The following is a 17606-nucleotide window of genomic DNA, read 5'->3' on the forward strand; positions in this document are numbered from 1 at the left end:
ATAGACTCTATTTGTTTTATATCTGTATTTGGTACTGTTCAAATAGAAAATAAATGTATATCCCAGCAACCCCTACCTTCCATTCCTATCCTATCAATAGTCTATAATTAGTGATCATTTCATTTTTTATATAGGTTTGATTTCAGTAATTAAAAAGTATTTTTTTTTACTTTCCAAACTACCATATATTATGAAGTTTTTTAAATTGCCCATTTTAGACATGCTTCACTTTGACTTCTAACCACTCCTTTCAGAGTTGACCATGATTATGCCCATATAATTAAAATTAACAGGAAAATAGGAACACAGTCCAATATAGTGGACATCACTGATATTTCTGAACATAGTAATGATTAAAAATGAGTTTGTCTTTCATGGATCACCTTTAAGGTTTCTCGGAGGAAAAAAAAGAGTTTCTGAGAGACACTTCCTTTAGAAATCCTGAGTGACCGTTTCATTATGAGGCTTTACGCATGAACAACTCTTTCTAAAAACAAAAAGATAAATATAAAAGCAGGTTCTTTGACTGTCTAGTCTTAACATTTAATAACATTGATTCATGAAACACAAATTCCAAAACTGTGTTATTTCAATTTTAGTTTTCAGTATTGCAGAAATGAAACATGGTGATCTTTCCTACCTATTGTTTTGTTCTTGGCCATACCTGAGACAAAAAGAAAAAAAAAAAGCCTCATAATCTCCTCACACCCTTATATATTATTTGTTCTCTCTCTAAACACAGATAGTCAGTGAGCAGAGAATTTAAATTTTTTATTGCCATACTCTTAACAACAAAGTAGCACCTGGAAGGCCTTCTAGATATTTATTGGCATAATGAATAATTACTTCATTCATAGTGTTATTTGGTGCCCACAATTCTACAGCAAGGGATGACTGGCAGGTTGGTGCCAACTCCAAGCCTTAAGACAGGAGTTCAGGTCTTGGTAGAAGTAGAAGCTGGGGAAAACAAGTATGACTGGCAACTCTTAAGGAAAGATATATGATTGTAATTAAAGTAGATTCAGAAGTAAGAACTCGTGAAGAATTTAAAATTAAGATTGAAGCATTTAAGAAAAGAAAAAGAAAAAACCCTCTAGCAAACTCTAGAATGGTGTTTTTCAATCTTAGCACTACTAACATTGACAACTGTAAACTCCTTGGAGGGTCAGTTCTATGCATTGCGAATGGTTAGTAGTAGTCCTGGCCCACAGCCAGAACTAAGAATCACATGCCAAGTTGTAAAAACCTAAAATGCTTCCATACACATATAAATGTCCCAGGGGAGGCAAAATCACTCACAGTTAGAACCACTAATCTAGGGTAATTTGAGCTCATCACAGTCATTCAGAAGGTGCAGGCAAATGAGAAAGTTCTGAAAACATGAAGTGGAGAAGAACTGACAAAATACATGACTCATTCCTCTTTGATCATGGGAAAGTTTAGAGTCAGAAAATGTAAACTAAAAAAATGAAATGTCAAATGACCTGCAAGAGGTTTGTGCAAACAAAAGCAGCTGTTTCCAAACTGTAACAAATAAAACATTAGGAACAGTATTTCTATTGACTATTCAAGAGGGAGAATGATTGTTCATCTTAGGTTATAGAGTGTATAAACAGCAGCAATGCATTAAAGATGTGATGTACCTTGTGGTTGGAAGGGAATCTCAGTTAAATTATCAGTGGGAATTACAGCTTCAACTATATTCTTAATTTATTGAAATGGAAAGCAGGCATTATGGCTCCAGTCTGATAAGGCAACAATGTTTCAGGGCAAAGGGATATGATTTTAAGAAATAGTTGAACATGGTTTCTGTTTTTCAAGAATGCTAAAAAATTGGGACCTAATTCTGTATTTAGAAAAGGATATTAATGACATCTGTTAGTTCAGAATTGCTAGGAGGCCCCTTAATCTTTTATGACTCTGGATGCTGTATGATTTTAAGAGGATTGAGGGTTATTCTGATTATATAAATATACAGACATATATACATGACCATATACATATGCTTACAGTTTTATTTCCTGAAGTGAATGATTTTATTATACTGATTCAGAGACAAATCCACGATTATATTTTTATATTATTAATTTTTGTGGGTTTGGATTTGTCTCTGTATCTTATTTTTACTAAAATCTATTTTAACATGTTTTTCATTACTTCAGACTATTATATAAAATACAAAGTTTGTACAGTAAATATTATTAGTAATTTACTTAGAGTTGTCTGTTATTACCAAAATTAAATTCAAGAATACAAGTTTTAGTTTCATTATTTATTTTAGATTTAAAAATAGGAAGATGAGAAATTGGAAATTATGATAAAATAGGACAACTCTTACAGGCAACAGGACTCTGTGACTAGAAACTACATATGAAAAAATCAAATTAATAAAAAGTTCAAAATTATAATGTTTCTCAAATCAAATTAGGAAATTTAAAAATAGTTAGAGGTTTGCAATACAAAGGCTTAAAGTATATTTCTTGAAGTTCAACTCTTGAAGACTATGCTTTCAAAGTTGAAGAAATTGGACCCAGTACATGAAAACTTCCCCAAAATGCTATCAATTTTTGTATATAGAAAATACCTGAAAGGGCAGCATTCTTACTAACTCTTTGAAGAAAAAAGGATTTATGATAGATATATTTTTTTGCTTGGAAATCCATTTGATTGAATGATTTATTAGAATAGCCTTCTTAGTCATTGAAAACTCAGCAAAGAAATGTTTTAAGTTCATTATGGTTGATTTTATTTCTTTAAAAATATATATGCATATTATAGATGAAATACCTTTATTTAATTTATATATTTCTATATGGTCCTGAGGATTGAACCCAGTGCCTCATACATGCTAGGTAAGTGCTCTACCACTGAGATACAGCCCCAGTCCAACTCTATTTCTTATAACATAGTAGCTGTGGTGGTGAAATTCAGCCACTGACTTCTCTTTCTCTCTCCCCACCGCCCGATGCTTTCTTTATTTCTTTATCTCTTTTTTAAATAGATATTAAAATACACTTTACATTAGTAATATAATAGTACTTTAAAAAGTGAATGTACATAAATGTTCACTGGTATAATCATTCCTTTTGATTTCATAGATGAGAAAATGAAGACCAAGAGAATGCAATTAAACATTGAAAAAGAAATGTTGGCAGAAAAAAACATTATATGCTAGGTGTTCTGTGGCCAACTGTATGATTTTCCTGTGTTTCCCTCAACTTTAACACTATAACCAAAAATTTTATCAGATGAATTAAATACACTCCCAGTTGTTTGAATATTTAAAAAATGTCCTTCCTCTTTGCATTCTTGTGCTCATTACACATTAATATCACATGCTTATCCTAAAGGAAGTGAAAACTTAAGGGGAAATGTCCATGGCTGTAATAAACTTATTATAAATAATATTAGTGAGAATATGTAGGATATTTTAAGTTTTCATATTTCCTGAAGAAAATATATCTTATTCTGAATTTACATTCATCATAAGGCACATTTATTAAATTATTGTATGTTTAGCATTGCCTTTTTGACATATATAAATGTGTATGCTTCCATTTAAAATAAGATTTTAAATTATATAGGAAATTAATGCAATATAACTAATACAATACTGTAATATAGACAAAAATAACAAAATTCCTATTTCACAGATTATGAAATGAATAATCCACAGTAACTTGAAAGTGCTGTACCACTTGAAACATACAGTATAAAATGGACACTGTGGCTGTAATACAGATTCAGAATCTACTTGTATCTCAGAGGTAAAGCATTTACTAAATTTTTGTTCATCCAGGAGCTCAGTATATAGATTACAGAAAGTAACTACCATAAATTCTCTATGCCCATCCCATTAAATGATTTTCTGATTTGCTTTCATAGAGCAGAATAGAGAGACTATAATTTGACTGCATATCAAGATGCATATATCTTAAGTGGTTACTCACTTTAATTGTCCTCAGTGATTTAAAATTCTAGACTAGTTTTATCTGCTGAAGAGCCAAGTGGTACCAGATGGCTGAGGGAATTCAATTCACTAAGTCTCAAGTTAATTCAATCAGCTAAGTAGTTATTAAGCTCTATTCCAAGACTATGGACAAAGATATGAAGTATAGTTCTTGATTTTAAAGTATTGACATTCTATGGGCAATGCAAAAAGAAAGAAAACAAGAAGCATCTTGACTATCTGGAGAGAGTATATAAAGCAATAATTTAATTTCTCAACATTTATTAAATCCTCATTAAGAACTAGATGAAGGGAAATAGATGCCAAATGATCCCTATGTCCAGGAAAAAACAAACAAAACTATTTATAGTTTCTATTGTCAAGATTACAATTATCACATCTTTATGTGGTTGATTTCATGTTTTAAAAGTTTTCTAGAGTGACATCCATAAAAATTACCTTCACACTGTGCTCTTAAGCATGCAACCATTGGGTCTGTGACAAGTCTGTTAATTCTTGCTTTTTGCTAAGATTGCTTAGGTTGCTATTTGTTTTTCTTCTTAATATAACATTTCACCTTTAATATCATCTTTCTTACATTATTGGATGTTTAAGGACTGATATAATTGAATATGATAAAACATATTAACATTTTTTAAATGAATGAAACTATATTTTATCAAAAATAGTGTTACTTAGAAGATAAAAACTTAACAAAAGTTTAATGCAAGACTTGTATCCCCCCCCCATATTGTAGTAAGTAAATTGTTTCTACCTGCTGATATTCTTAGTTGTTTTTCTTTTATACAAATACTCTCAAATTGTGATTTAAGAAAATTAAAGAATACACATGCATATACACACATATATATACACAAACACATATGCATATAGTCATTTAAATGACTATATTAACATATATCTATCATTGTTTTGTAGTTAAAATTTTAAGGGAATTTTTTTACATCTTGAGTCCATGAGTTGGTGGAAAAAAATTAATTTACATAAATAAATTCCTACATTTATTAATTTCCTAGTTTTTCAAAATAGAATAGTATTTCATAAATAATGCTTTTCGGATATTTTGGGAATCAAAGTTATACAGATCATCATCTCTACAACCTTTCATTTTCCATAGTAAGACTTGTAAAGTATGAAGGTAAATATTTGTCATTTCAGTATGGACTTACCTTGCCTACATATTGATAATCAGATCCTGTATATTCCTCCAGTAAGAAAAACTGATTCCACATCCAACCACGTTTTTGACGATGCAGAATTTTGCCATCACTTCTTGACACTCGTGCACCTAAAATCCTTTGTTGAGGCACAGGAGTCCTTCTGAATGTTATCTCTGGAGAACAGAAATGTGGCAGGCATACGCAGAGTAGAATCAGTCTCAAAAACTGGTGTATTGTCATAGTTCACTTGTTGACAAATCCCAATGTGGATGAAGAAAAAGTAGTCCTATTTTACTGGATTGGATTTTACTGCATTTCAACTGGTTTCCAACATTTCATTAATGTTTGGTACGTTTCCAAAATCTTTAAGCAAACAAATAAAAGAAAAGTCAGTTGACAACATCATGACTGTTACTTGTCATTTTAAATTTAAAATTATAAAAATTTATTAAAATATTTAGTGTATCTATTTTTCATAGAATGGTGATTGGTTTGGGGAAGCATTGTGTCATAAAATATGCATGGTTTAAGAAAATATAATTATGGGTGTTTTCTTTCAAACAAAGTATAAAGAAGAGACATCATGAAGTTCATTTATCTCTTTTGGTGATTTAATAGTATTTAGAATTTATAATTCCTATAGATTGGAGGTGTATTTTATTTTGTGTATCATTTTTTTTCTGGAATAAATTTTACTTTAAAAACAGTGATTTAAATAAACTACAGGAATTGTGCATTACTTGTGAAATATAATAATACTTAAATATTTTTCAAACAGTGCACAATTTTTTCCAATTTAGTCTAGATGCAAAAGTAAAGACAAAAGCAAGCAAACATATAAACATATAAACAAGCAAACATATAAACAAAAGAGGATTACACTTTGTTGTAATCCTCTCTTTGTTGTGTAAAACATCTGGGTTTTCCCAGATGCAGAAAAAAAAAATTCCACTACAGAGAATCATTTCTAAAACAATGAATACTAGTGGGTAAGAGGATATAATCAAGTCACAGCTCTACCTGTGCTATGTTTACCCAAACTGTGCAGTTCTAATGGTCCCTACTGCTATCAACTTTGTCCCAAATTGCATGGCATCTCTGCTGGACTGTGGCAATAGTCTACTCCCCACTCTCCATGTTGTGCCTGTCAATATTTTCTCAACAAAATCTCCAAAGTAACCCCATTCAAAAGTAAGTTACACCATTTCACTGCTGTGCACAGAACATTCAATTGGCTTCTCATCTAACTTTGAGTGAAATCTAAAATCTATGCAAAATTACTGCATTCCCTTCATCACTGTCACTCCTCTGACCTGCTTCACTTCAACCCTCCAGCTGCCCTCCTGACCAACTCCTTTCCAGCTACAAGGACCCTCTTCTTCACCCTGCAACAGAGTTCATCTGCTTCTTTCCTCAAGTCTTTCTGCTTATTGCCTGTGCCTGGAATACCTTTTCCCAAGATAGCAACTTACATAGGCCCTTTGGTTCCTTCAGGTTTTGCTTTGAAATCTCTTCTGATATTTTACATATCCCAACACATGACATGCATTTTATTTATTTGTTATGCATAAATTCTGCCAACCAGCTACAATCTCTTTCAGGAAGGATTTTTTTTTCCTCTGTTTTCTTTACTGCTTTAGTAACAACACGATACAACAGGATCTTGCACATAGTAGATGCTAATAGTTTGAATGAATGAATAAATGCCTGCATAAATTGTAAGTGGATACAAACATCTGAATATGATTCATTACCTTCTGTGTGTTGTTATGCTAAAGTATTCATCTATGGAAATGCATATTTTTAAATAAAATTCTTAATCCTCATTTATCTTATTATTAGAATATTCTTATTAAAAAAAAAAAAAAAACTTTTTGTAGTTGATGGCCAGAATGCCTTTTTTTGTTTTGTTTTGTTTTGTTTTATTTATTTTAATGTGGTACTCAGGGTGGAACCCAGTGCCTCACACATGCTAGGCAAGCACTCTGCTACTGAGCTACAAACCCAGCCCCAGAACAATATTTTTATTTTAAAATTTTGTGTGGATTTTTAAATTTTTCCAACAGAAATAAATTATGTGTCAAGGATGATAAGACATTTGTTAAGAAAAATGGCTTGGAAAATGAAATGATTGAGTTCTACTTATATAGCATGAATTCTAAGTATTCTGGTGTTTACATTTGTGTTTCCGTCTATGACTATTCGCTAACAATCTGTTTACTTTTTGTTTTGTTATTTAAAATATTGACAAGCTAATATAAATGTGCTTTAGAAATAATACTAATGGTGAAGCAGTAAATCTCCTGAGTGTACTAAATGTCACTGAAACCTCCATAGTGTGTGAAGTCATTCAACATGATTGATACTAACTCTACTAAAATATTATATGTGATACTTTCCTTGGAGTTTAGTAATCACCTGATGCACAAAATAGTTGTACATCCTAAAGTAATGACTTTACAGAAACTCATATTGTTTGGATTCTAAGTAGCAAAAACATTTAATAAAATGATGTTTGTCTTTTTGTATCTCAGGGTGTGCTCAACAGTATATCCGGAAAGTCACTTCCTAAGGGAAGGAAAAGTTTGTGTAATGAATGGTTTCTACCCTTTTCCACCAAAGCATTAAATTTCATTGAAGCAACAGTCATTCTCAGTTCATCTATTTTAAGTACATTTTACACAATGATCATTGGAAAAACTATTCCACTGACAAGAATACATAAATGTAGACACTTTTATTAAATCATCATTTAATTTGTCCAAAGTTAATTTTCCCTAGGATGTTCTATGTGGCTCGGAGTCTATATGTAGACATGTCAAAGCATTGCTCATTTATTATTAATACCACAATAATGATTTTTGCCAGTAACCTGCCTCAAATTATAGAATAACTTTGACTTTAGATTCAACCAATAGATTTTTTTTTAAGAGAGAGAGAGAAAGAGAGAGAGAGAATTTTTCAATATTTATTTTTTAGTTTTTTCGGCGGACACAACATCTTTGTTTGTATGTGGTGCTGAGGATGGAACCGGGCCGCACGCATGCCAGGCAAGCGCGCTACCACTTGAGCCACATCCCCAGCCCCTCAACCAATAGACTTTTGATATGGTAAATTAATATATTTTATTGTTTTATTTAGTATTTCATGACTCAAAACTGTGCTCCCCACCAACCCTGTGTTCTATGTGCCACTACCCAACTTTAAATGATCATTTCATGAATGAGAGCTTACCTTGTTCATATCTACTGGCAGGTTTTCTAAACCTCAACTTTTCTTATTTAAAAGTTATCCTACAGGGTGTTACCTAAATTAATTTTCCAAAACTCATTTCACCAAGATTCAAATCAATTAAAAATTTTGAGTGTATCTCCTACTGGGAACATAACATCTACCTTTCATAATTCATTTCAATATCTGAAATCAGATAATTTTAAAATTTTTATTTCACATTATTTCCAATTGTTTTTCATTTCAGTTTTGATATGAAACTTCTTATGTGTACAAACTACTTCCTCATGAATATATAAATCAGAGTACTGTTTAGGTGATTAGACTCTATTGAATTTTCCCCACTAGTGAAACTCCATTTTGTAAGCTAGATGTAGATATACCAGCAGATGTTTCTAGAATTAAGTAATACATGTTTTTAAAAACTCTTTCTGGATGGGTATGGTGAGGCATGCCTGTAATCCCAGAGACTTGGGAGGCTGAGTCAAGAGGATTGTGAGTTCAAACCAGCCTCAACGAAAGTGAGGTACTAATCAACTTAGTGAGACCCTGTCTCTAAATAAGACACAAAATAGGGCTGAGGATGTAGCTCAGTGGTGGAGTGCCCCTGATTTAAATCCCTGGTACCCCCTTCCCTGCACAAAGAACTCTTTCTAAATAGGTTGGACTACTTGCAATGAAAAATAAAAGTTGTATTTTAGAATATAGAAATACTATTCAGGGGAACTATTGTACTTGTTGGAAATTATAAACTATTAAAAGTGTCAACAGGATTACGATAAAAGTAAAATACTTAAATTAATGGAATTTTATAATGTAACTTCCAATTAATAAATTTAATTTTTGAGTAGTCCACTTAAAATCATATTTCCTTATTTTCATCATAAAACTAACATAAATATCATGCAAATTAAGAATCATTAAACCACCCTTTAGCATGTGCATTCCCATATTCCTTTAAATTAGTGCTTTCAATTTTTGACATACACTCTGGATTCTTAGGACCTTTGGTAAGTGTCTGTTCCCACTGAGCATATCTGAGGTAGCACGCATGATTCTCCATTGCCAACTAGCTCCCATATTATGCCAAAACAGCTTGGTCCCATGCTTTCAACAGAAAATCTGTAGACCAACTCAAACCTAAATTCACCTCTAAAATGTTATTATGGAGGAAGGAAGATGGCGGCGAGGGGAGTGCATTACCCCCGTGTGCTGCTTCACTGTGTGGGAGTATGACAAGTCAGGACGGCTAAAGGATATCTTGTTAGGAATTTCCAGCAATAGTGGGGTGCGCCGGAACCTGGAGGAAGGATTTCCATCGCACGAGGATTGGCTACGGGGACTCAAACGCGAGAGGTTTGTCGCACGGAGGGTAACACTGCTTATTCAGCAAATCGCCCCGCGGCTAGAGTCTGCAACGCGCACTGGGATAGAGACGCAGGGTTACACTGCTGCAGTTTCTGCCAGCCGCGCAAGCACCACACTCAGGGCTGAATTCTGGGTTTGAGACGGGGGAAGGAAGCGGTCCATCTCGGTTCTCCACACCGGTCAGACCACAGAGGAGGCCAGCAGCCACCATGTTGGTAAACTGACGTCACCATACCTGTTTTCGACTGACCGCAGCTCATTCAGCCATAGAACAGGTAATTTCAGGCTGCAATTCGCCTGCGGCTTGCAGACAGATTGCTAGGGTTCAGCGCCTGGGTGCTTCTTAGAATCTGATCTTATCGGAGTGAACACCGAGCGCGGGGTGGCCGAGTTCCGGCTCCCGGAACCGTCCCGGAACCGCCCTGGCTCAGGGCTGCGGAGCCTGCGGAGGCTGCTTCTTGGACCCTGCTACTATCAGAGCAAACAACAAGCACTAAGCAGCCGAATCCCGGCTCCCGGAACTGAGCCCGCAGGGGCTGCTTCTTGGAGCTTACACTTATAGGAGCTTACACCGAGCACGGAGCGGCCGAGTTCCAGCTCCCGGAACTTCCCTGGACCGGGGCTAGTAGCCCGCAGAAACTGTGTCTCTGTCCGGGTCCTGCTGAGGGCCGGTCAGGACTCACCCGTTGCTTGGGTTGCCCGGCAAGGGGAACGAAATGCTGCCATTTGCATAGGATACCAACATGGCAGAGATCTGATGTCAGCAGAAAGCGGTGGAGGAGAGATCTTCATCAATACCAGCGGTGACATAAGCAGTTGGTCTCCTGGTAAGGGGGGTGAGGCTCAGTCACCCGAGTCTCCTCAATTTGTCCTCGAGCCAGAGGGGAGGAGCCGGGCCGCCGCCAGCCCCCGGAGCAGGCCCAGCGGCTCGCCAGCGTGGTGACCGCGTGACCCCAATTGGAGAGGGGGCGGAGCGGAGCCGCCACCCACACCCACCAGGTGGGCAGACCCACGACCCAGTAGTACATGGGCGTGGTAGGAGGGGCAGGGCAGAGCCGCCCTTTGCGCTTGCAAGGTAAACAGACCTGTGACAGCCTGGCGGGTCAGGCCCAGTGGCCTGCCAGTGTGGTACACACGTCACCCCAACTGGAGTAGGGGCAGAGCAGATCCTTCTCCCACGCCCGGATCAGGCCCTGCCGGTGTGGTGGTCATGTGACCCCAATTGGAGTGGGGGCGGAGCGGAACCGCCACCCGTGCCCGCAGGGTGAGCAGACCAGTGATCAACCTGCAGATCAGGCCCAGGGGTCCGCAGGCGTGGTAGGAGGGGCAGGGCAGATCCGCCGCCCACGCCTTCAAGGTAGGCAGACCTACAACAGACCAGCAGATCAGGCCCAGGAGCCTGCCGGCGTGGTACAAACACCACCCTAATTGGAGTAGTGACAGAGCAGAGTCGCCTCCCTTGCCAGGAACAGGCCCAGCGTCCTGCAGGCGGGGTAGTCACGACACCCCAGTTGGAGTAGGGGCAGAGCAGAGCCTCCACCCGTGCCCGAAAGGTGGGCAGATCTGCGACCGACCAGCGGGACAGGCCCAGTGGCCTGCCGGTACAACAGACACGTCACCCCATTTGGAGTAGGGGCAGAGTAGAGCTGCCGCCCGCGCCTGCAGGGTAGGCAAACCTGCAACCGACCGGCGGATCAGGCCGGGTGGCCTGCCGGCGTGGTACATTCGTCACCCCAATTGGAGTAGGGGCAGAACAGAGCCGCCGCCAGCTCCCAGAACAGGCCCAGTGACCTGCGGGCGTGGTAGCCACGACACCCAAATTGGAATAAGGAGAGAGCAGAGCCGCCGCCCGCACCTGCAGGAAAGATACGCAAGCAGTATGAAAAGACAAGGAAAGAAAGGACCACAAGCAATGCAGGTCAACGCAACTTTAGAAGAGGTAACAGCTGCAGCAGATGGAATGTCAGATAAAGAATTCAGGATATACATGCTTCAGATGATCTGGAGTATCAAGGAAGACATTAAACAGCAAAATCAGACAATGAAAGATCACTTCGACAATGAATTACACAAACAAATCCAGGAAGCAAAGGATCAACTATACAGGGAGATAGAGGTTATAAAAAACAAGCAATCAGAAATCCTAGAAATGCAGGAAGCAATAAACCAACTTAAAAACTCAATGGAGAATACTACCAGCAGAGTAGAACACTTAGAAGATAGAACATCAGACAATGAAGACAAAGTATTTCAACTGGAAAAGAACATAGACAGCTCAGCAAGACTGTTAAGAAACCATGAGCAGAACATCCAAGAAATATGGGATAACATTAAGAGACCAAACTTAAGAGTCATTGGGATACAGGAAGGTACAGAGCTCCAAACCAAAGGAATGAGCAGTCTATTCAATGAAATAATACAAGAAAACTTCCCAGACTTGAAGAATGAGACAGAATCCCAAATCCTAGAAGCCTACAGGATGCGGAATGTGCAAAATCATAAGAGATCCACACCTAGACACATTATAATGAAGATGCCCAACATACAGAATAAGGAGAGAATTTTAAAAGCTACAAGAGAAAGGAAGCAGATTACATTTAGGGGTAAGCCAATCAGGATAACAGCTGATCTTTCAACACAGACTCTGAAAGCTAGAAGATCCTGGAATAACATATTTCAAACACTGAAAGAAAATGGGTTCCAACCAAGAATTGTGTATCCAGCGAAATTAAGCTTCAGGATGGAGGATGAAATTAAAACCTTCCACGATAAACAAAAGTTTAAAGAATTCGCAGCTAGAAAACCATCTCTTCAAAACATCCTCGCCAAAGCATTACAGGAAGAGGAAATGGAAAATAACAATGAAAACCAACAGTGGGAGGTAGGACAGTAAAGGGGGCGGGGAATAATCAAAGAGGAAATCAAACCATGTTTAGTAACAGAAATAAACAAATATGGCTGGAAGAACAACCCATATCTCAATAATAACCCTAAATGTTAATGGCTTAAACTCACCAATTAAGAGACACAGGCTAGTAGAATGGATCACAAAACAAGACCCAACAATATGCTGCCTACAGGAGACGCATTTGATAGGAAAAGACATACATAGGCTGAAGGTGAAAGGTTGGGAAAAATCATATCACTCATATGGACTTCGGAAACAAGCAGGCGTGTCCATAATCATATCAAATAAAATAGATTTCAAGCCAAAGTTAATCAAAAGAGATAAAGAGGGGCACTACATACTGCTTAAGGGAACCATACACCAACAAGACATAACAATCATAAATATTTATGCCCCAAACAATGGTGCAGCTATGTTCGTCAAACAAACTCTTCTCAAGTTCAAGAGTCTAATAGACCCCCACACCATAATCATGGGAGACTTCAACACACCTCTCTCGCCACTGGACAGATCTTCCAAACAAAAGTTGAATAAGGAAACTATAGAACTCAATAACACTATTAATAACCTAGACCTAATTGACATATATAGAGTATACCACCCAACATCAAGCAGTTACACTTTTTTCTCAGCAGCACATGGATCCTTCTCAAAAATAGATCATATATTATGTCACAGGGCAACTCTTAGACAATATAAAGGAGTAGAGATAATACCATGCATCTTATCTGATCATAATGGAATGAAACTGAAAATCAAAGATAAAAGAAGGAAGGAAAAAGCATACATCAATTGGAGAATGAACAATAGGTTACTGAATGATCAATGGGTTATAGAAGACATCAAGGAGGAAATTAAAAAATTCTTAGAGATAAATGAAAACACAGACACAACATATCGGAATCTATGGGACACATTGAAAGCAGTTCTAAGAGGAAAATTCATTGCTTGGAGTTCATTCCTTAAAAAAAGAAAAAACCAACAAATAAATGATCTCATACTTCATCTCAAAATCCTACAAAAAGAAGAGCAAAATAACAGCAAAAGAAGTAGAAGGCAAGAAATAATCAAAATCAGAGCTGAAATTAATGAAATTGAAACAAAAGAAACAATTGAAAAAATTGACAAAACTAAAAGTTGGTTCTTTGAAAAAATAAACAAAATCGACAGACCCTTAGCGATGCTAGCGAAGAGAAGAAGAGAGAGAACTCAAATTACTAGCATACGGGATGAAAAAGGCAATATCACAACAGACACTTCAGAAATACAGAAGATAATCAAAAACTATTTTGAATCCTTATACTCCAATAAATTAGAAGATAGTGAAGGCATAGATAAATTTCTTAAGTCATATGATCTGCCCAGATTGAGTCAGGAGGATATAGAAAACCTAAACAGACCAATATCAATTGAGGAAATAGAAGAAACCATAAAAAGACTACCAACTAAGAAAAGCCCAGGGCCGGATGGGTATACAGCAGAATTTTACAAAACCTTTAAAGAAGAACTAATACCAATACTTTTCAAGCTACTTCAGGAAATAGAAAAGGAGGGAGAACTTCCAAATTCATTCTACGAGGCCAACATCACCCTGATACCTAAACCAGACAAAGACACTTCAAAGAAAGAAAACTACAGACCAATATCTCTAATGAACCTAGATGCAAAAATCCTCAATAAAATTCTGGCGAATCGGATACAAAAACATATCAAAAAAATTGTACACCATGATCAAGTAGGATTCATCCCTGGGATGCAAGGCTGGTTCAATATACGGAAATCAATAAATGTTATTCACCACATCAATAGACTTAAAAATAAGAACCATATGTTCATCTCGATAGATGCGGAAAAAGCATTCGACAAAGTACAGCATCCCTTTATGTTCAAAACTCTAGAAAAACTAGGGATAACAGGAACATACCTCAATATTGTAAAAGCAATCTATGCTAAGCCTCAGGCTAGCATCATTCTGAATGGAGAAAAATTGAAGGCATTCCCTCTAAAATCTGGAACAAGACAGGGATGCCCTCTCTCACCACTTCTCTTCAACATAGTTCTCGAAACACTGGCCAGAGCAATTAGACAGACGAAAGAAATTAAAGGCATAAAAATAGGAAAAGAAGAACTTAAATTATCACTGTTTGCAGATGATATGATTCTATACCTAGCAGACCCAAAAGGCTCTACAAAGAAACTATTAGAGCTAATAAATGAATTCAGCAAAGTGGCAGGATATAAAATCAACACGCATAAATCAAAGGCATTCCTGTATATCAGCGACAAATCCTCTGAAATGGAAATGAGGACAACCACTCTATTCAAAATATCTTCAAAAAAAATAAAATACTTGGGAATCAACCTAACAAAAGAGGTGAAAGACTTATACAATGAAAACTACAGAACCCTAAAGAGAGAAATAGAAGAAGATCTTAGAAGATGGAAAAATATACCCTGTTCATGGATAGGCAGAACTAACATCATCAAAATGGCGATATTACCAAAAGTTCTCTATAGGTTTAATGCAATGCCAATCAAAATCCCAACGGCATTTCTTGTAGAAATTGAGAAAGCAATCATGAAATTCATATGGAAAAATAAAAGACCCAGAATAGCAAAAACAATGCTAAGCAGGAAGTGTGAATCAGGCAGTATAGCGATACCAGACTTCAAACTATACTACAGAGCAATAGTAACAAAAACAGCATGGTACTGGTACCAAAACAGGCGGGTGGACCAATGGTACAGAATAGAGGACACAGAAACCAATCCACAAAACTACAACTATCTTATATTTGATAAAGGGGCTAAAAGCATGCAATGGAGGAAGGATAGCATCTTCAACAAATGGTGCTGGGAAAACTGGAAATCCATATGCAACAAAATGAAACTGAATCCCTTTTTCTCGCCATGCACAAAAGTGAATTCAAAATGGATCAAGGAGCTTGATATCAAATCAGAGACGCGCCGTCTGATAGAAGAAAAAGTTGGCTACGATCTACAGTCGGTGGGGTCGGGCTCCAAATTCCTCAATAGGACACCCATAGCACAAAAGTTAATAACTAGAATCAACAAATGGGACTTACTCAAACTAAAAAGTTTTTTCTCAGCAAAAGAAACAATAAGAGAGGTAAATAGGGAGCCTACACCCTGGGAACAAATCTTTACTCCTCACACTTCAGATAGAGCCCTAATATCCAGAGTATACAAAGAACTCAAAAAATTAGACAATAAGAGAACAAACAACCCAATCAACAAATGGGCCAAGGACCTGAACAGACACTTCTCAGAGGAGGACATACAGTCAATCAACAAGTACATGAAAAAATGCTCAACATCTCTAGCTGTCAGAGAAATGCAAATCAAAACCATCCTAAGATACCATCTCACTCCAGTAAGATTGGCAGCCATTAGGAAGTCAAACAACAACAAGTGCTGGCGAGGATGTGGGGAAAAGGGTACACTTGTACATTGCTGGTGGGACTGCAGATTGGTGCAGCCAATTTGGAAAGCAGTATGGAGATTTCTTGGAAAGCTGGGAATGGAGCCACCATTTGACCCAGCTATTCCCCTTCTTGGTCTATTCCCTAAAGACCTAAAAAGAGCATGCTACAGGGACACTGCTACATCGATGTTCATAGCAGCACAGTTCACAATAGCAAGACTGTGGAACCAACCTAGATGCCCTTCAATAGATGAATGGATAAAAAAAATGTGGCATTTATACACAATGGAGTATTACTCTGCATTAAAAAATGACAAAATCATAGAATTTACAGGGAAATGGATGGCATTAGAGCAGATTATGCTAAGTGAAGCTAGCCAATCCCTAAAAAACAAATGCCAAATGTCTTCTTTGATATAAGGAAATTAAGAACAGAGTAGGGACAAAGAGCAGGAGAAGAAGATTAACATTTAACAGGGATGAGAGGTGGGAGGGAAAGGGAGACAGAAGGGAAATTGCACGGTAATGGAAGGAGACCCTCAGGGTTATACAGTGGAGGGGGTAGAGAGAGAGGAGGGGAGGGGAGGGGAGAGGTGGTGAGGGGGAGGGTGGATGATGGGAAAGGCAGCGGAGCACAACAGACACTAGTATGGCAATTTGAAAATCAATGGATGTGCAACTGATGTGATTCTGCAATCTGTGTATGGGGTGAAGGTGGGAGTTCATAACCCACTTGAATCAAAGTGTGGAATATGATATGTCAAGAAATTTGTAATGTTTTGAACAACCCACAATAAAAAATTAAAAAAATAAAAAATAAAAAAAAAAAATAAAATGTTATTATGACTTTTTTCCCCTATTTAGTGCTTCAGAAAACAGGTACACATTTTACTATGATAATGATTGCTACTGGAAGATTAGAACATTATTTCTCAATATTCAAAGTCATTTTGGACACTTTTTTAACCAGAAAGTTTTGACTCAAGTCAGCATACACTAAAACAATTTCCCTTCTAATCAGAAACATAAATATATAAACTATGATTTCTTGTATAAGCACATTTTAGATAATTTCTCTCACTGGGCTTCTATAATTTTTATAATCACAAGATTTCATTATTCTCTGTAAATACTTATCACACATATTAATTCCTCTAAAATCTTCAAATTTTATCATTAAAACAGTCAAAAAAAAAGCAGATCACAGGATACACAAGTGGGTATTTTGGCAAAACTCAATTACTAATTAAGTCTTCATACATCACAGATGATTACTTAAGCTACAATCCATCTTTGGCTAATAAAAAGAATTAATCATTCTTCAGTCAATTGGCTATGTTGATTAGAATCCTAAAGTATTAGTTTTTTTAACCACCATTTATAATAGTAACAAAAATGCTAAAGATTATTGAGACCAAACTGAAGCCTGTGTAGTCATATAACTTTAATGCTTTTAGTATTTCATACAACAAATACTGTCTAATGAAATTCAAGAATGAAAAATAAAGGAACACTTTTCAGGTG

The 17606-nt window shown here is 36.8% G+C and overlaps 1 protein-coding gene across 2 annotated transcripts in view; it reads right to left on the minus strand.

Annotated features, from left to right (window-relative positions):
• The window catches only part of LOC124103352 (cadherin-10), a 178809-nt gene that overhangs the window by 100527 nt on the left and 60676 nt on the right, over positions 1 to 17606 (minus strand). For both annotated transcript variants that reach the window (XM_046459931.2, XM_046459930.2), the window contains exon 2: positions 5140 to 5493. In XM_046459931.2, coding sequence (XP_046315887.1) covers positions 5140 to 5370 — 231 coding nt within the window. In that variant the 5' untranslated portion in view covers positions 5371 to 5493. The remainder of the gene's footprint in view (positions 1 to 5139; positions 5494 to 17606) is intronic.

The sequence above is a fragment of the Marmota monax genome, unplaced genomic scaffold (assembly GCF_021218885.2).
Source record: "Marmota monax isolate L192 unplaced genomic scaffold, Marmota_monax_Labrador192_F-V1.1 WCK01_AAM20220418_F8-fsc00240, whole genome shotgun sequence".
Lineage (NCBI taxonomy): Eukaryota > Metazoa > Chordata > Mammalia > Rodentia > Sciuridae > Marmota > Marmota monax.